At 42.7% G+C, this 19,053-nt stretch overlaps 1 protein-coding gene across 2 annotated transcripts; it reads left to right on the forward strand.

Annotated features, from left to right (window-relative positions):
* The first annotated feature begins 1,009 nt into the window (after window positions 1-1,009).
* On the forward strand, window positions 1,010-16,141 carry LOC112260049 (receptor-type tyrosine-protein phosphatase eta-like). Of its 2 annotated transcripts, XM_024434840.2 has the most exons (14): window positions 1,010-1,146; window positions 1,248-1,318; window positions 1,909-1,997; window positions 2,366-2,990; window positions 3,226-3,492; window positions 7,593-7,850; window positions 8,111-8,243; window positions 8,654-8,796; window positions 9,137-9,397; window positions 10,534-10,806; window positions 11,022-11,119; window positions 11,488-12,731; window positions 13,071-13,293; window positions 15,139-16,141. In XM_024434840.2, the coding sequence occupies exons 2-12, from the start codon at window positions 1,288-1,290 to the stop codon at window positions 11,563-11,565; spliced, it is 2,256 nt and encodes a 751-aa protein (XP_024290608.1). In that variant the 5' UTR covers window positions 1,010-1,146; window positions 1,248-1,287; the 3' UTR covers window positions 11,566-12,731; window positions 13,071-13,293; window positions 15,139-16,141. The 2 variants fall into 2 exon arrangements, with proteins under 2 accessions (XP_024290608.1, XP_024290607.1); XM_024434839.2 differs by having other exon boundaries at window positions 11,488-13,293.
* Window positions 16,142-19,053: the final 2,912 nt, after the last annotated feature.

The raw sequence follows: 19,053 nt of genomic DNA on the forward strand, positions 1-19,053 counted from the left end.
TGCTGTTCTACACACCCGTGTTGAACTGTGCAGTTATTTGCCTGTTTGTGGCAATGTTTGCACAATGCTTGCCATTCTCCTTCGACCTCTCATCAACGAGCTGTCGCATCATTCTCGGTAAACCCTAGACGCTGTCGTTTGTGAAAAGCCCAGGAGGCCGGCTGTTTCTGAGATACTAGAACTGGCACACCAGGCACCGACGATCGCACCGACGATCATACCACGCTCAAAGCCGCTTAGGTCACTCGTTTTGCCCATTTCTAACGTTCAATCGAACAATAACTGAATGCCTGTCTGCCTGCTTCATATAGCAAGTCACGTCTGTGTGACTCACTGCCTGTAGGAGCGAACCATTTTTATGAATGGGGTGGTGTACCAAATAAACTGGCAACCGAGTGTAGTTTTCACCGGTATTCTATCTAGATCAGTTTTTCTTAATCCTGGTCTTTGGTACCCAAAGGTGTGCAAATAATTGTTTTGCCTGTTGCTCTACACACCTGATTCCACTAATTGGACCTTTTGATTAGTGTAATCGGGTGTGAAATTCTAGTGCGAAAACATGTGCGGGACCAGCATTAAGAAACACTGATCTAGATGATTGACATCTGTTTTGGAGTGGTTGTTGATTCGAGAGAAGCTGTGGTGATGGCACCATAGCTTGTTGTGACACGATTCATTTAGCCGATTCTGTTGTAAAAACGTTTTTTTTTTTAACGGAACGTGGAGGGACCTATCTGAATTGATTCAATAGAAACTCTTTATTTGCAAATGTTCTGTTTGGGCAACTTGTTTGGACTAATGATTACATCCCATGTTGGGACAGTAGTTTAACCTGACCAGTTATAGCCATATACAATAACTAGGGCACAATGTTTTTCCAGGTTAGGTCTCTGGAAAAATCTCCTGGCCCTAATCCTGTGTAATTTGTTTTTCGATAGTACTCCCTCTGAGTCTTCTCCCTCCACCCTCCCATTCTGAATGTAGTCTGTGTACCCATATTCAAATTCCCATTTCCCTTAAATGACCTAACCATCACAATAGGGGAATTTATGTTCAGAAATGAGGAGTGAGGAAGAAGGTGCCTGCACATTTCAGTAGATCAAACGCTGTGCCCGCAGTTGGTTTGATTTTGTTCCGCTTGAGAGGGTTTGTGATACTGATTTAAATCTGTTTATGTTGGATACATTTTGTGGATTTCAACAGCTATTTGTCTGATTAAATGTATTCAAGTGTGAATATCCAAATAGGTACCCAGAACGAAGAAGTCTGAATCCCATCCGTTGAAGAATGGACAGGATTCAACATCTGTTATTATGGGGTGAGCTCCTGCTTTTGACGAATGCATTCATTCTCATGTGTAAATGACTGTTTTAAAGGTGAACCTTGTAGGGTGTAAAGAAACAAGCAGTAAGTCAATTGTAGATCAGAGTACTATCTATGAAACAAATATTGTATGAGAGAGTTGCTTAATTATTCAAAATTCCAAGTGACATTTATAAGAGATATTCTGTTTGGGAATAATGTATCCAAAACTTCCTTGAGTGGCGATCCGTCATATGAAAATGTCATGTAAAGACATCCCATAAATAAAAGGCATCCAATGGCGCCCAGTTGTGTTGATATGAAATACCGGTGGCATCAATTTACTAATCTAATCAATAACCCGTATTCATAAAGCGTCTATGATCTAAAAGGCAAAAATGATCCTCAATCAGCACTCCTATTTGGAGATGTTTTATGAATACAAGCCTGAATGTTAGGAGCTAAAATAAATAACATTTTAACATGTGTTTCAACCATGGGTCCTTCAATTGGCTGAATAGGGTCATTGATCAGCATACTGAAGAGGAAAATGCCTGTTAGCTGAATATGATCTTGAGTTTTCTTTCTCTCTCTCCCTCCTCCCAGCTGTGTTGGTGGTGTGCTGTTTAGCTGAGCGGCAGTACTTCCTCCAGTCGAACTCATCCACCTGGGAACAGGCCAGACTCCACTGCCAGGTAGAACACAAAGATATAGAGAGTAGAGGTCGGCCGACTATGATTCTTCAACGCCGATACCGATTAATGGAGGACCAAAAAAAGCAGAAACCGATTTTATATATATATTTGCAATAATGATAATTACAACAATACTGAATGAACAATTAACTTTTATTTAAATGTTTTATTTGGGGGCTCCCTAAGTGTGTGCAGGTTTATCTCCAACCTAGCTTTAAAATGCCTGGTTAAACCAGTGACTAGGTTGAGGATGATGATGATATCAAATATTAGTGCTGGACTGGAACAAAAGCCTGCACCCGTTCTGGCCCTCCAGGACCCAGTAATAGCCACCCCTGATATAACTCATAATAACTTTGTCATGTTAGGTGTGCTATAAAGAGCTGGTGAGCCTCACCCCTGACAACAACCTGCAACTCGTCCAGAACCTAAACTCTAGTTACTGGATCGGCCTCCGCAAGACTATCCGCAATGACTCCTACCCCTGGTCCAGCTGGTCCAACGGAGACCCCCTCACCTTCCAGAACTGGTACCCTGGCCACCCCGTACTCTCCAAGCCCAACAACCATGTGATGAAAGTTAACTACGGCTCCAGCCTCCCCAATGAATGTGGGTGTTCCTGCACCAATGAGAGCAAACCTACCAATGTTACCCCGGCACCTACTGCTGCCGGTAGCTACAATGATACTGGTTACGGTAATGATACAGATGACCCTTTCCCAGAGGATGAAAACTTGACAACGTTATCAACGATGGAAGCCATGGCAAAGATGAAAGTAAGAGAGACAGCTGAGAGGACAACAATGGCAACAGAGGTGACAACGATGACATCTGAAATGACTACGGGACCAACGTTCTTTACAGGAGTTACTGGTGGCATCAGTGGGACGAATGAGACGGACACAGATGAGAACCAGTGCATAGCCCTATACAGTTTTGGACTTTGGTTTGATCAAATCTGCTCAAAGCCTACACCCTATATCTGCTATGAAGGTAGGGGGGGGTTTAATTTATTTATTTTTCTTCTTTAAAAAATGGAATTTAGTGTGATGTTGGCTTCCTGGGAAGTAGATTGAGATGCTGATGTTGGGGGGTGTAATACTTACTGGTAATCATATTGATATGTTTTCTATTTGAATCGCATCCTTTTTCCCCGTCTTTGTCACCTTCTCTTACCCCCTCACCCAACCCACCCCGATCAACAACCGCATCTCACCTGTGTATGTAGACCGTTTCTACGGGAACGCCACCATGACCAACAAGACCCTACGCAGCGGGACTCTGCACTGGACCCGCGGGCCTGGTGACATCAGCGACTACAGGGTGGAGGTCAACTCCTCTGACTACAACCTGACCCTAAACCACAGCAACTTGAACCGGACTTACTTGACCTACGACCTTTCCAACCTCACCGCCGGCACCCAGTACAAAGTCCAGGTGTTCCCCATTAAGTGTGGAAGGGACCTCAACCCACAGAACGTCTCCTTCTACACCAGTGAGTATGGGGAATAGCACTAGTATCAAATGTCACTGTTGAATAGGGCCACTACAACTGCTGTTACTGCTACAACCACTATTACTGCTACTGTACAACTACTACTAAAACTTGTAGTAGTGTAGATGCTAGATAGATAGAAATTACATGTACAGTGCCTTCAGAAAGTATTCATACCCCTTGACTAATTTCACATTTCGTTGTGTTACATACAGCCTGAATTCTAAATGGTTGAGAAAAATATATATTTAAACCATCTACACACAATACCCCATAATGATGAAGTGAAAACATGTTTTTTGAAATGTTTGCACATTTATTGAAAATGAAATACAGAAATATCTTATTTACATAAGCATTCACACCCCTGAGTTAATACTTTGTAGAAGCACCTTTGGCAGCGATTACAGCATTGACCAGTCTTGGGTAGGTCTGTATCAGCTTGGCACATCTGGATTTGGGGATTTTCTCCCATTCTTCCTTGTAGATTTTCTCAAGATCTTAGATGGGGAGTGGCGGTGAACAGCAATCTTCAAGTCTTTCCACAGATTTTCAATGGGATTCAAGTCTGGGCATTGGCTGGGCCGCTCAAGGACTTTCACATTCTTGTTCTGGAGCCATTCCCACATTGCTTTGGCTGTATGCTTGGGGTCATTGCAATGTTGGAATGTAAATCGTTGCCACCAGCCTAGGGTTGTTTGCACTCTGAAGCAGGCTCTCATCAAGGATTGGCCTGTATTTGGCACCATTCATTGTTCCCTCTATCCTTACCAGTATCCCAGGCCCTGCTGCTGAAAATCACCCTCACAGCATGATGCTGTCACCACCATGCTTCACTGTAGGGATGGTGTTAGACTGGTTTTCTCCAGACCACATAATATTTTGCCTTAGGCTCTGAGTCTTTCAAATGTATTTTTGCAAACTCCATGCATGTTGTCATGTGCCTTTATCTAAGGCAGAGGTGGGCAACTCCAGTCCTTGAGGGCCTGATTGGTGTCACACTTTTTCTCCATCCCTAGCAAACACAGCTGATTAATCAAATTGCATTCTAAACTGAAGATCATGATTTGGTGATTATTGGAGTCAGGGTTGTTAGCTGGGGTTGGGGCAAAACTGTGACACCAATCAGGCCCTCGAGGACTGGAACTGCCCACCTCTGACCTAAGGAGTAGCTTCTGTTCTTGCCACCCAACCATAAAGCCCAGACTGGTGAAGTACTGTAGAGACTGTTGTCCTTCTGGCAGGTTCTCCCATCTCAGCCAAGGAACTCTGTAGTTCTGTCAGAGTGGTCATTGGGTTCTTGGTCACCTCCATGACCAAGGTCCTTCTTGCCCGGTTGCTCAGTTTGGTCGGATGGCCAGCTCTAGGCAGTCTGGGTACTTCCATATTTCTTCCATTTCCCAATGATGGAGACCATGTGCTCTTAGAAACTTTCAACACTCTAGAAATTACAGATACAGTACATTCGTACACCTAGACTTTTTCCAAATTTTGTTACGTTACATCCTTAAATAGTTTTTCCCCTCATCAATCTACATACAATACCCCATAATGACAAAGCAAAATATTTTTTTGTTTTTGTATTTAAAAAAAACTGATCACATTTACATAAGTATTTAGATCCTTCACTCAGTACTTTGTTGAATCTCCTTTGGCAGCAATTACAGCCTTGAGTCTTCTTGGGTGTGACGTTACAAGCTTGGCACACCTGTATTTTGGGAGTTTCTCCCATTCTTCTCTGCAGATCCTCTCAAGCTCTGTCAGGTTGGACGGGGAGCGTTGCTGCACTATTTTCAGGTCTCCAGAGATGTTTGATTGGGTTCAAGTCCAGGCTCAGGCAGGGCCACTCAATGACATTCAGAGACTCGTCCCGAAGCCACTCCTGCGTTGTCTTGACTGTGTGCTTAGGGTCGTTGTCCTGTTGGAAGGTGAACCTTCGATCCAGTCTGAGGTCCTGAGTGCTCTGGAGCAGGTTTTCATCAAGGATCTCTGTACGCTCCGTTAATCTTTCCCTCGATCCTGACTAGTCCCAGTCCCTGTTGCTGAAAAACATCCCCACAGCATGGTGCTGCCACCACCAGGCTTCACCGTAGGGATGGTGCCAGGTTTCCACCAGACGTGACACCTGGCATTCTGTCCAAAGAGTTCAATCTTGGTTTCATCAGACCAGAGAATCTTGTTTCTCATGGTCTGAACGTTCTTTTGGTGCCTTTTGGCAAACTCCAAGTGGGCTGTCGTGTGCCTTTTACTGAGGAGTGGCTTCCATCTGGCCACTCTGCCATAAAGGCCTTGATGGGTGTAGTGCTGTAGAGATGTTTGTCCTTCTGGAAGGTTCTCCCATCTCCACAGAAGAACATTAGAGCTCTGTCAGACTGACCATCGGGTTCTTGGTCATCTCCCTGACCAAGGCCCTTTGTCATTATGGGGTGTTGTGTGTAGATTGATGATGATTTTTTTTAAATATCCATTTTAGAATAAGGCTGTAACGTAACAAAATGTGGAAAAAGGGAAGGGGTCTGAATACTTTCTGAATGCACTGTATATGCCTCATCACAATTCTTTCTCTGAGATCTACGGACAGTTCCTTGGACTTCATGGTATAGTTACTGCTCTGACATGCACTGTCAACTGTGGGACCTTATATACACTCACCGGCAAGTTTGAGGCACACCCATCTAGAACCGGGTCTTTCCCCCACTTGGCTTCCAGAACAGCCTGAATTCTTTAGGGCATGGATTCTACAAGGTGTCAAATGTTCCACAGGGATTTTGGTCCATGCTGACGCAATGGCATCCCGCAGTTGCTGCAGGTTGGACGGCGGTACATTCATGCTGCGAACAGTCCATCTCATCTCAAAGATCCTCTATTGGGTTTGGTCAGCAACAATGTTCAGATACACTGTGGCGTTCAATCGTTTCTCAATTTGTATCAAGGGACCTAACCTGTCCCAGAAAAACATTCCTCACACCAGTACACCACTGTCACCAGCCTGTACCCATCCTGTACCACCAGGCAGGATGGGTCCATGGACTCATGCTGCTTACGCCAAATCCTGAGTCTGCCATCAGCATGACGTAACAGGAACTGGGATTCGTCGCACCAGGCAATATTTTTCACTCTTCAATAGTCCAGTGTTGGTGATCGTGTGCCCACTGGAGCCACTTCTTCTTGTTTTTAGCTGATCGGAGTGGAACCCGGTGTGGTCGTCTGCTGCAATAGGCCACCCGTGACAAGGATAGGTGAATTGTGAACTGTTATTTGTCTGTTTGTGGCCCAACCTGTTAGCTTGCATGATTTTCGCCCTTCTCCTTCGACCTCTCATCATCAAGCTGTTTGCCCCCCATAGGACTGCCGCTGACTGGATGTTTTTCTGTGTCGCACCATTCTCGGTAAACCTTAGACAATGTCTTGCGTGAAAAGCCCAGGAGGGCGGCTGTTTCTGAGATACTAGATCCGGGGTGCTTGCCACCGAAGATCAGACCACGCTCAAAGTCGCCCGGGGCACTTGTTTTGCCCATTCTAACATTCAATCGAACAGTAACTGAATGCCTCTGCCTGCTTTATGTAGCAAGCCACGGCCACACGACTCACTGTCTGTAGGAGCGATTCATTTTTTTGTGAACGGGGTGGTGTACCTAATAAACTGTCCCGATGAGTGTAGACAGGTGTTACTTTCTAAATCATGTCCAAGCATTTGAACTGGCCACAGGTGGACTCCAATAAAGTTCTAGTGATATCTCGAGGATAAGCAAAGGAAATTGGATGCACCTAAACTCAATTTGGAGAGTCATAGCAAAGTATTGTGTATACTAATGTAAATTAGATGTCTGTATTTAATTTAATACATTTGCTAACATTTCTAAAAACATGTTTTCACTTTGTCATTATGGGGCATTCTGTGTAGATGGGTGAGGGAAATCCATTTAGTACATTTTGAGTTCCGGCTGTAACAACAAAATGTGGATTAAGTCTAGGGGTATGAATACTTTCTAATGGCACTATATGCGTAGATGGTTATTATAATGGTGTAACAATGTTAAGGCATCGATATCAGTGGAGATGATGATTATGCTGACTACTGATCATTCATTCTCTCTCAGAGCCTGATGTGATCAAATACCTCAACGTCACCAAGGTCTCAGAAACCAACATCGCCCTGTCCTGGTCCGCTCCTGAGGGCAACCGTGACTTCTACTACATCCAGGTGAGGGGTCAACCTCATCTGAAAATGACCACACACACAGAGAGCGCTGTGGTGAAAGGCCTGATACCGGGGGGGTACTACACATTTGATGTCAACGCCAAAGTGGAGGATGAGTCCATCGAGGGAGACCCACTGAACATCTCCTCCTACACCAGTAAGTTACTGCAAACTCTTGTTTGTTGTTGTTTTTCCTTTGCAAATGTTTGACTGGTTTTCCTAGAGGGAAGTTTCTATAGGGGAAACCGTAAATAAGGCATGCCACGTCAATTTCATTCCATTGAGAAAATGAATCTGACATTTAATTGTAATTGAAAGGTTAGGATGCAACCGCACCCCAAATCATTTTCATAGATTCAAATTTGTACATGACCCAGTGCAAATTACACACACACTGATCTCTTCTTTCCCCTTCAGAGCCAGGAAAGGTGTCAAATTTAAACGTGTCTGATCCTACTGCTGACTCTGTCCACCTCCAATGGGAGCAGCCCGCAGGGAATATCTCTGGGTTTAGAGTGGACGTCTTGCATGAAGAAAACATCAATAACAAGTTTGTCGGCTACCATAGAACAGTAACAAGTACTGTATGTAGGCTGCTATCAAGTACGTAGGCTATCATTGTTCACGTAGCCCAAACCAAACACATGCCATTTGACTATTTACTGCTGATGTTTTTATAAATCAAAAGACCCATATGTTTTTTTCCCATGGGATCATGGGAACCTTGAGAACAATCAGGAAATTGCCACTTTCAAAACAACTGGAATTATTTATTTTTCCAATTTCCCAGTTGTCTTGAAAAGCACCAAGTGCATTAAATGACCTGGGAATTCACATAGAAATGTAATGAATAGAACACACTCCATTCTCCAGCTATATGGAACAGAGAACAGTCTCTGATCTACAAGACGAGTGCGTGTGAACAGTATTGACGCAAGGCCATTGCTTGTTTATTTATAGGACGCTGAAATACATAGACCTGAACAATACAAGTCTACGGGTCACGGAACTGCCGGCAGGCGCCAAGCTCTGGCTGAGCGTGGTAGCACTGGTGCCCGACGCATTTGTGAAAGGAGAGCCCAGCACCGTGATTGCCTTCACCAGTGAGTTTGGACAGATGATAATGGTGTTGGGAGAAGTTGCCCCTAGACAACTAATGGATGAGGTTAGGATTTGGGGAGGGGCAGCTGATCCTAGATCTGTATCAAAGGGAAATTTTACCCAGGATAATGAGGCATTAGTTGATTGATTGGATGTTTGAGTGGTTGGTTGTTTGGGTGGTTGATTGATTGGTATGTTGGATAGTATCTTTGGGAATTATGTATAATAACTGTATATTATCGTAGGAATAGCCGATGCGCTCAATTTGTTACTGTAATGTATTTCCCCTTGTCTCACATGAATCTTTACCACCCCCTCCGCTCTTCCCTCTCACCCCCATAGGTCCAGGTGGCATTACTGACTTAGAGTTGGTCCCTGCTACGTACACAATCAAGGTGACCTGGACAGCTCCCACGGGCAACTACGAGACTTTCAGCGTTCAGCTCAATCTAACCGCCTTGGAACAGGAAGTCTCAAAAAAGGAGCAAAACGCCAGTCCTCTCTCCTTCACGGGACTGAAGGCAGGAGCCGAATATACAGTGACAGTCACCACTCTGAATGGGTATCTCAAGAGCCAACCAAGTAGCAGAACAGTTTTCACTTGTGAGTTATTAGTTTAACTCCCTTTCTCTCTCTCTCTTTGAATAGATGAACACAGTCAAGTCCAAAATGATTGGCACCATTGATAAAGATGAGCAAAAAAGACTGTACAAATACTGAGCTATAATGTGTGCTCAACATTTTGGCGAAATTATATTATTTCATACTATTTTTTGTTTTGTTTACAAATAATATATATTTTTTCTTTAAAAGATGGGGGCCAAAAATATTGCCACCTGTTTTCAATACCTAATCTTGTGAGGATTATGGCACTGAGCCATTTTCTAAAATGTTTTATGAGATTGGAGAACACATTGGGAGGAATCTTAGACCATTCCTCCATACAGAAACCTTCCAGATCCTTGATATCCTTCATATGTGCCTATGGACTGCCCTCTTCAATTAAAACCATAGGTTTTCAATGGGGTTCACGTCCGGAGACTGAGATGGTCATTGCAAAACGTTGATTTTGTGGTCAATGTGTGTGTGCATGGGGTTATTGTCTTGCTGAAAGAACCACCCGAGGCCAGGTTTCAGCCTCCTGGCAGAGGCAACCAAATGTTTGTTTAAAATGTCCTAGAACTAGGTAAAGCTAATGCCATCGACCTTAACAAGGGCCCTAGGACCAGTGGAAGCAAAATATCCCCATAACATCAAAGATCCACCACCATATTAAAGTAGGAGTGTTTTTTTCTTTCTTTTCTGCATATGCATCTTTCTTTCATCGCGAAACCGACCACTGGTCTGCGTGGCCGCAGAGCTCTATTTTCATGTCATCCAACAAATGTAAACGCTTGGGAGTTTCTTAAATGCCATTGGTACTTGGATTGGAACTGGTGCTATGGTCAGATGACGTGAAAATAGAGGTCCCTCGACCATGCACACAGTGGTGGGTTTCGGGTCGGAAGAAAGATGCATGTGCAGAAAAGAACCCCATTCCTATTTTAAAATGTGGTAGTGGATCTCTGATGTTATGGAGATATTTTGCTTCCACTGGCCTTGGGGCCCTTGTTAGCAGACACTCCTATCCAGGACCTAAGTGTATATACTGGTAGAATAAAAAAAGGCAAGGGGATAGAAATGTTGACTTTTTAATGTTGACGTCTAAGTCAATATTTTTCTCACCCATGTGCACACAGTTCCTGTCCAACCGGAACCAGCCAAAATCGACTCCTTCAGTGAGAGTCATGTCACCCTGTCATGGGGAGCCCCCAAGGCATCCCAAGGCGTAGAACTGACGTACCTGGTCAAATACACCACTGAATTCTGGAATTTGACAAATTATGTCATTGTGAAAAATGCCACCACCTATATATTTCATGGGTTGCATGCTGGGACCAACTACGACTTCGAAGTACGAGTGAAGGCGGGAACCCAGGAAAGCAGTCCGGTCACAGTATCACAGATGACAAGTAAATGAAACAATATCTTGTTTACAAATGCAATAATAATAGTGACTATGTTTGTCTTTGTTTTTTTGCTAATCATCACTCCCTTACATCTCAACTCCCTACATCTCTATATTGCCCTTTCTCTCTCCTCTCTCTACTCTCTCTCTCTCTCTCTGTCCCTCTCTGTATCTCTGCCTGCCTGCCTGCCTGCCTGCCTGTCTGTCTGTCACTGCCAGTTCCTAAGAAGAGGGTTCTGACTATTACCATGAAGTGTTCCTCCAGCGTACCCCTCCACTGTGAGGACATCCGCACACAGACAGAGGTCCTGTCAAAGGTGAGGTCATCATCATCAAATCCTCCAATCACATGGCATTCATCACCAAACCTTTTAATCACATTACGTATGTACATTGCAGTCATTTTTATCAGACTCTCCTATCCAGAGCCACTTACAATGAATTGGTGGGTCAACCGCATACTGTATCAGGGTCATTGCAAGAACATTCTTTGATTTAAAAAATAAAATAAAATCAGCGACGGGGATGCTAGTAAGAGTAAATAGAAAAAAACTTGCCGTAGTTCAGTGTCATATGTGTTCCCCATCACATACACAATAAAAAGACTATACAGAGTAAATCAAATGAAACGTTTTCCTATAACACATCGAATACAAAACTGAGTCTGTCCTTATTTCTGTTACAGTTGCAGGAGCATTTCCGCAAGGAGTTCTACAAGAAGATAGATATTGTGTTCTGGGAACTGGACTGGAGAGAGGCATAATATCTCACACAAGCTTGACCAAATACTCCTACTTTAATACACATTTAAGTGAATTTGCCGCAACACTTTTGGTCCCCTAGAATGGTGGTACTATATACAAAAAGCGCTGTAATTTCTGCACGGTTCACCCGATATAAATGAAAATACACTCAAATTAAAGAGTACAGAGTACCTATCTACTTTAACCTCGTAGTCACTATCATTTCAAATCCGAAGTGCTGGATTACAGAGCCAAAACAAAAAAAAACTACTGTCCCAATACTTTGGGAGCTCACTGTATGTGTGTTGAATTCCTTGTCCTTGTTTTCAAGATGTCATGTTTTCTTTGCAAATGCATTTTAGTAACATATTGTCTCTTACCAATTGTCAAATGAATCAATGAAAATGTACTTCATCTGACTGTGGTGTGGATAAAACTACATTATGTAATCAACTTAGCTTTTCTAGTGTAAAACAAGTATTTTCTAGTAAGTCTCTGTGCATCTCAATCAAGAAGGCACCTGATGTTGAAGAAGATTGGTTTTTCGATTCAAACATTTTTGCTTGTTTGACGCTATACTGTTTTTTTTATATATTTTTTTTACAACTTGGTTGGCCATGTTACGTGGGGTAGTGGATAACTATTGGACTATTTGTAGCAAATATCAATCGATAACTACTGTATTGTACAACGATGCAATGCCCCAAACGTGTAATTAATTGGTGCACTAACCGAAAATGTAGCAATGTAGCATTTTGCTCCATTCCAGTAGTTAAAAAACACAAGTGAAAACTAAGTGCTTAGTGAGCGGAGACGATGCCTGTCCAACATTTCCATTCTCTGAAACCAACCACGAAGCACAGCAGTTGTTCAAAGTAACTAGATAGCTAGGGAGTTAAATGGCTTCTCATATCTGTGAAAACTCATTAGATAGCATTGGTTATCTTGTTGACCTCAGAATGTAAGCACGGGTACTACTAGCTAGCTAGTTAAAGGGACATTCCACTCCAAAATCTAACGTTGTTAGATTATGTTTTAGACCTATGTGAAGATCCACATCCCATACCATCAATTCCAAATGAATGCAATTGGACATTTCTGAACAATCTCTCTTTGAAGATGTGTTGCAACTCCCCTGTTGCGAGAAGTTCTCCACTATAGCCTGCAAAAACATATCCTTTCACCGGTAATTATGACACTCTTTTGTTTGGAGGATGAGCAATGATGAAAGACGTGTTTTATCATCACAATTTCCTAAAACTAGAAACATTGTGGGCCAGTTTCCTGGATACAGCGTAAGCCTTTTCCTAGTCTAAAAAACATTCTCAATGGAGAATCTCCATATAAATATATTTTTTTGTCCTGATCGGGACTAATCTGTGTCTGGGGAAACTGTCCCTTAGGGTATAATCAGCATGTGCAGTTATTCTCTCATTTCTTTATTGCATAGCATACTTGTGCCCTATACCAAAACCAACCCCTACCCCATGGCACTTATACCTTGTCCCCTGTGTCTTCTCCATAGGTTTCCTAGGAACACAGAGCGAAAGCTCCAGTGGTGTTCTGCCCCCATCTGACAAAGTCCTGACCAGCAGTGGATCCCCAGCACCTAACGTTTGTTCCGCAGCAAGCACTTCACCCACAACATGTTTGACCTCACGGGCCAGATGGTCAGACTGAGGGGCCAGATGGTCAGACTGAGGGACCACACCGTACCCTCAGTCGTCAACTTCCACCAGAGGAGGAAAGTAGGTATACAATCCAAAAACATCCCCATGACACTAAACACTAGACGGTACAGAAACAATATAGCCTAGAGACACTTTCCTACCACAATGTAGTCCCTAGTCCATAGGGTAGAGTGGGATAAGTTGAGCCTTTTTTTAACACTCAACATCTTTCCATTAATGGAATTATACTATTCTTTCTAACAAAGATATCTACATATATTTCAGGATGTTGTGCATCCCTGGATATACTCGGAATTCATGTAAACATTGCCGTTTTGAAAACATAGCTTGCTCCCGGGAATGGGGTAAATTGAGCCGCAGGACATACAAAAGTAAAAACTGTATTAAATAGTACTACTACCTTTTTAAAACCACGTCTATCTTTATTTCCCAAACACTATTTGGGACAGGCATTTTGTCATTTAAGCTTCTTTTAAAACAGGCTTAACACCTAACAAACACTTTACTGTTTTTTAAACACATATCCCAGCGATAATGCCATGCATTACTCCTGGGAAGAAAACACTTTCATTTGCTCATCTTGCTATTGGATCTATTAGCTCACACAGCCTCAAGGATGCACTTTCATTCTATGTTTAGGACCTCATATTGAAGCTTATATAGACCCCAACGTACCTATAGAACAATCTTAAAGCTGCAATAAGTAACTTTTTGGGCAACCTGACCAAATTTACATAGAAATGTGAGTTATAGATCTGTTCTCATTAAAAACACGTGGATATGTTCTATGGTGTTATTTCTATGCTTTCGGTTTGGTACACCAGCTTCAGACAGCTGAAAATACAATATTTCTGGTTATGGAAAAGATATTTCACAGCGGTTTAGATGGAACAATGATTCTCTACACTATACTTGCTTGTTAGGGGAACTATTATAATTTGAGTAACTAGGAATTGTTGCAGCGATTTCAGCATAGTGCATCTTTGAAATTATCTACATTGGTTTAGAATTGTAATTGTCATTGTATTTTTACCTAACTTGCTTACCACTTTTCCATGTGGTTTCTTCCTTCACGGACTTCATGAAATTATGGCCTCTTCCTAAATATTTAGTAAAATTTATACATTTTGTGTATGGTTTCCCAGAAACAAGGGTGGATCAACTTACCCCACTCTCCCCTAATCAACCCCGAGTCCCTACCTCTAGAGCAGGGTTTCTCTAACTAGGTCCTGGGCTCCCCCTTGGGTGTACGTCTTGGTGTTTGCCTAAGCACTACACAGCTGATTCAAATAAACAACTCATAATCAAGCTTTGGTTATTTGAATCAGCTCTGAAGTGCTAGGGCAAAAAACAAAATGTGGAGCCCCAAGACCCAGTTTGGGAAACCCTGCTCTAGACAGTAGACACTTTTGGCTAATACATATGAAAAAGACGGCAGTGCTTCAAAAATACTTTCTCATAACCGAAGTTGTTCAATAGGGTTTGTCAAATGGTAATAAAAAAAACTCTGGTGCATATATTTGTGTCTGCCCCGCCTCATAGAAGAAGAGCATGGGAGAGCAGGAGGCATTGAGTTGTAATGAATCACATTGCTGATAGTCAACCTGCTGTGTGCCTGCTGTAGCACAAAACTGCCACTAGGTGTCACCCTATTTATTTACCTAGATTCACTTGTAAAGGATGGCAAAAAAAAACATTTGTCGTGGTTGAAGTCAATGCAGTTTTCCATTCAGGAATCATGAAGTCCATATAGAAAACAATGTGGAATTTTCAATGCATGAAGTGAATTTCAGTTCACCACCTGAATTGCCTGAATTGAAAACTGAATTGACCCCATTCTGATTGTTACATCAATTGAGCACTTATTTTTGATACCCCGTTTCTCTCTTGTTTTCCATCCAGAACCCGCCCTTCATCATCCAGGGCTTCCGCTTCAGGGTGTCAGAGTCCACCGTGTCCCACGTCTGGAGCACCTGAATGGAGCTGCTGCCGAGACGGATGAGACAGGGAGAGGGTTGAAAAGAGAGTATGCGGAGGGGAGAGTAGGGAGGGTAACCTCTTGGTGGAAGGAGGGGGGCATAGAGAGGTAGAGGTGTGGAGAGAGTGGGAAACAGTGAGACCAAAAATAAATACAAAATACAAAGAAAGTTTGAATGAAACCTAGGTAACGTCAGATTACATACTGTACTTGCCCCATAGCATGAACTTGACTCTTATCAGTAAATAATTATTAGAATGTCGGTAGAATCATGAGATAATGCTAGTTTTAGGTTGTACTTTGTAGTCCACCAAAACAAAGCCATTGTTTTGACTACTCAGGATCTGACTTAACGAACCACGTGATTGTTAGAGATAACCGTTATCAGTAGGAGTTTTATTTTTCCTGTGCTTTTCACCTATAGTGTTATTGTAACCTATAAGCCTTGAGCACTCTCGTTCCCTCTCCCCACCAGATCCCCCGCCAGCGTTACATCACTTCTTTCCAGCCTCGCCTAGCCAACGGCCGCCAGCTCTAGTTTCGAGTGTGCCGACATCCACTCCAGCCGCCGCAAGCGAGGGGACACACCCAACCCCTCCTACCAGGCCCTATCACTACCTCTGCAGCGAACGCGTTTGCTGTCTGATGGACAAGGGGATGGCGTTCCGTTACCTGAGGGCGGTGCGCCCTACCCGGATCGGGGGTGCAGCTAGACAGGGCCTGGCAGGTGTGCTGCTGCCTGGCATGCCTTCTTCACCGCCCTAAGAGAGTCAAATAGGTCCAAGACCAAGGGCCTTTTTTATTTTTTTGTTTTCTGAATTGTGTACAATTAATTGTTTATTACTACTGTTAAGACAAAATAGAATTGACTTAATAACAAGACACCTTGTTCCAAAGTTCAAAATAAAACTTTTTGGGAGACAAAGACAATGTTGTTTTCATTCCTTTTCAATTTCCTAATGCCGACATAAATGAATACAATATTATTGATGAACAATTTAATTGTCAACAGTCTTCTAACAGGTAGATTTAAACAAACCTGATTTTATACCACTAATTGCCTTAGAATCCCTTAGAATCAGAGGAAGGGGAGGGGTGTACACTGAAAGCACTTGAGAGCTCAGATGTTTTTGAGACTATGTATGAGTAAAAACAATGAAAAGACAGCCAGAGTTCCAATGAGTGGAATGGAAACTTCACTAAGAAGCCCAGAGAATGTCAGCATGACACACAAAATCAATCTGTGGAATGTAAATATATGTTATAGCAAATATACACCCCCATAGTCTACATGTCAAACAACAGATGTATGGAGTGGGTCACAAGGTTAGAATTTGTATGCTGTGAAGACTGTTTTCATTGTGTGGAAACTAGGGTCTAGCCCTCAAAAACAAGGTTCCCCTCATTATCCTTACCCGAGTCATCTCTCCCTGGTACCTCATAATACACAAACACCAACTCATGCTATGGAATGCAGTTTTTAGGTTTTTATTACCAAGCCATTCATAAATCAATTGTGAGCGTTGAGCCTCAAACTCCTCTCAGGTCACACAGACACAGATAAGCGTGTCCTAATAGAACCCTATTCTATTGCATAAAACAACCGTTTGATGCAATAACAAGTATTATAACATACTCTTGTAATTTTTCCACCATACATGACAATGACAATGGTTTGGCTAAGCAGAAACTGCATCTAATTAAAATCCTCAACCAAACAAATGTTTTTTTTGTAGTGTGGATATTAATGATGAATACTGTACTGAGATAAATTGGATGATTTATGTGACTGTTTGCTGGAGACCGACTGGGTTTTCATATAGCCATAATGTTGGTCACGGTTCTTCTTGTCAAAGCAGTTCCATAGGCTAGAGCCAATCTCAGTGTTCAGACAATTTACCCATGTATCTTTTACACATCCTACTACACTGCAGCCTAGACCACAACCTGTATATACACTTTTAATAGGACTTCCCTATCTTCCCTAAATCAAAAAGCAGTGTTTAGATGTTAAACTCCGATAATAACACAATTTCATCTTGTAATTTGTTTGTTTATCTAATATTCCCTCGTTAGTTCTAAAAGCTACGGCACTCGGGACAGAGCCAGCGGAGCGACAGCATCAGCGCCAAGCGGACCTCCACAGAGTCACCACCATGCTTCCCATTGTCACTCACGGTGCCTATCGCTGACCCATTTTATGACTCTTCATGAGTAGGTCTCTTCATGTATTCATTCTGTACTTTACAGGCCCACTCCACCCTAAACAAACAGATTCACATGCACTCAATCTATTTCAGATGAGTCAGTTGACAATGTTATGATCTACTGACTAAGTCAAAGTACATCATGAATATAGGAGTAGCCGACAGGTTTTTATGACTGCGACCTGTTGGTTCTTCTTCTAGTGATTCCTATGAACCTTTCAATCCTAAACCAACATGCTTCTGTGTGGCATCCTATGCGTTCAGCTATCTTGTCCCTGCCCTGTCTGCCTCACATACCATCCTCTCCCCATATCGTGTTGACTCCAGATGCAGGCTGTGTCCAGAGCGGTGGCTGCGGTGCTGGGGGCGTTGCTACTTCTTCTCTGTGCGCCTGGAGGAAAACAGGAAGTGGAGGGAGAGCTCCGAGTTATGTCAGCAGCGCAACGCCAGCCTGGCTGCCATAGAGGAGCACACTGAGATGGTATAAGGAGGAGAGGGAGGGATGCAAAAAGAGAGCGTTTGTGTGAGAGGGCAAACGATGTAACGTAGATTGAGGTATGTCATTTTGTGATAACTCAATCTGAGGAGAGGAGAGTGGGAAAGAATAAGATGAGCCAACAGGGTTGTTGGACTCAGAGCGTAGGGTCTGTGCAGACCCGAGGGGGGGCGGGAGTCTATTTGCTGTGGACTGTGAGGCCTATGGACCCTGGGTGTGTGTGAGAGAGGCGTTGGCCTGGATGCCAGGTAACAAATAACCCCAGTATCTGTCCACCTGTGTGAAACCCATTCAAGATCATAAACCACTACTAAGGACTTCACAGTGAATCAAAATAAACATACTCTACTTATATCTCTTGTAGATATTGTAGGGTTGTATTACTGTATGCATCAGCATTAGGTTTTTGACCTCTCCTGTATATGTTATCATCTGTTTCAATCATTCGTCACATCTGATGCTTAGCGTTCTTCCTGTTCAGCATTTGTTTATTGGTATCCACGGTGTTTTCAATGTTTGTCATTTCACATGAGCCTGGAGGGCTGGGTGATCACACCATCATTGCTATGGGTGGGGTTGTACAGGGATACTGTTGGTGTCGGAGTACATCTACAACATCATAGAGCTGTTTGTGTGCAGTATTCTAACAACCACACTTGCTCTATGCAGAACACTCACTTTGAGTTCACATATGCAGAGTGATACTCGTAGAAAATGTAATGTGACCTTCATAAGCTCCCCAGACAATTATAAACTGAGTGTTATTTTTGTCAAATGCAGAACTGTCAAGAAATGTGTGCTTCTTTCACAATCAGAGTTTTAGCACGTTAAAGAGGCTGCCTCTTATTTAGGAAGAATGATTCTTAATCATGAGGTTATGATGTCAATGTAATTCAATTAAACAATTTTCCCTCTTACAAGCAGTTAAATGCTGCTAATTTGATTATTTTCAAATAGATTGAAGTCAAAACTGTAACTCGATGACTCAGGAACATTCACTGTCTTCTTGCTAAGCAACTCCAGTGAAGATTTGACCTTGTGTTTTAGGTAACTGTCCTGCTAAAAGGTGAATTAATCTCCCAGTGTCTGGTGGAAGCTGATTGAACCAGGTTTTCCTCTAGGATTTTGCCTGTGTT

This window comes from Oncorhynchus tshawytscha, linkage group LG10 (genome assembly GCF_018296145.1).
Source record: "Oncorhynchus tshawytscha isolate Ot180627B linkage group LG10, Otsh_v2.0, whole genome shotgun sequence".
NCBI lineage: Eukaryota > Metazoa > Chordata > Actinopteri > Salmoniformes > Salmonidae > Oncorhynchus > Oncorhynchus tshawytscha.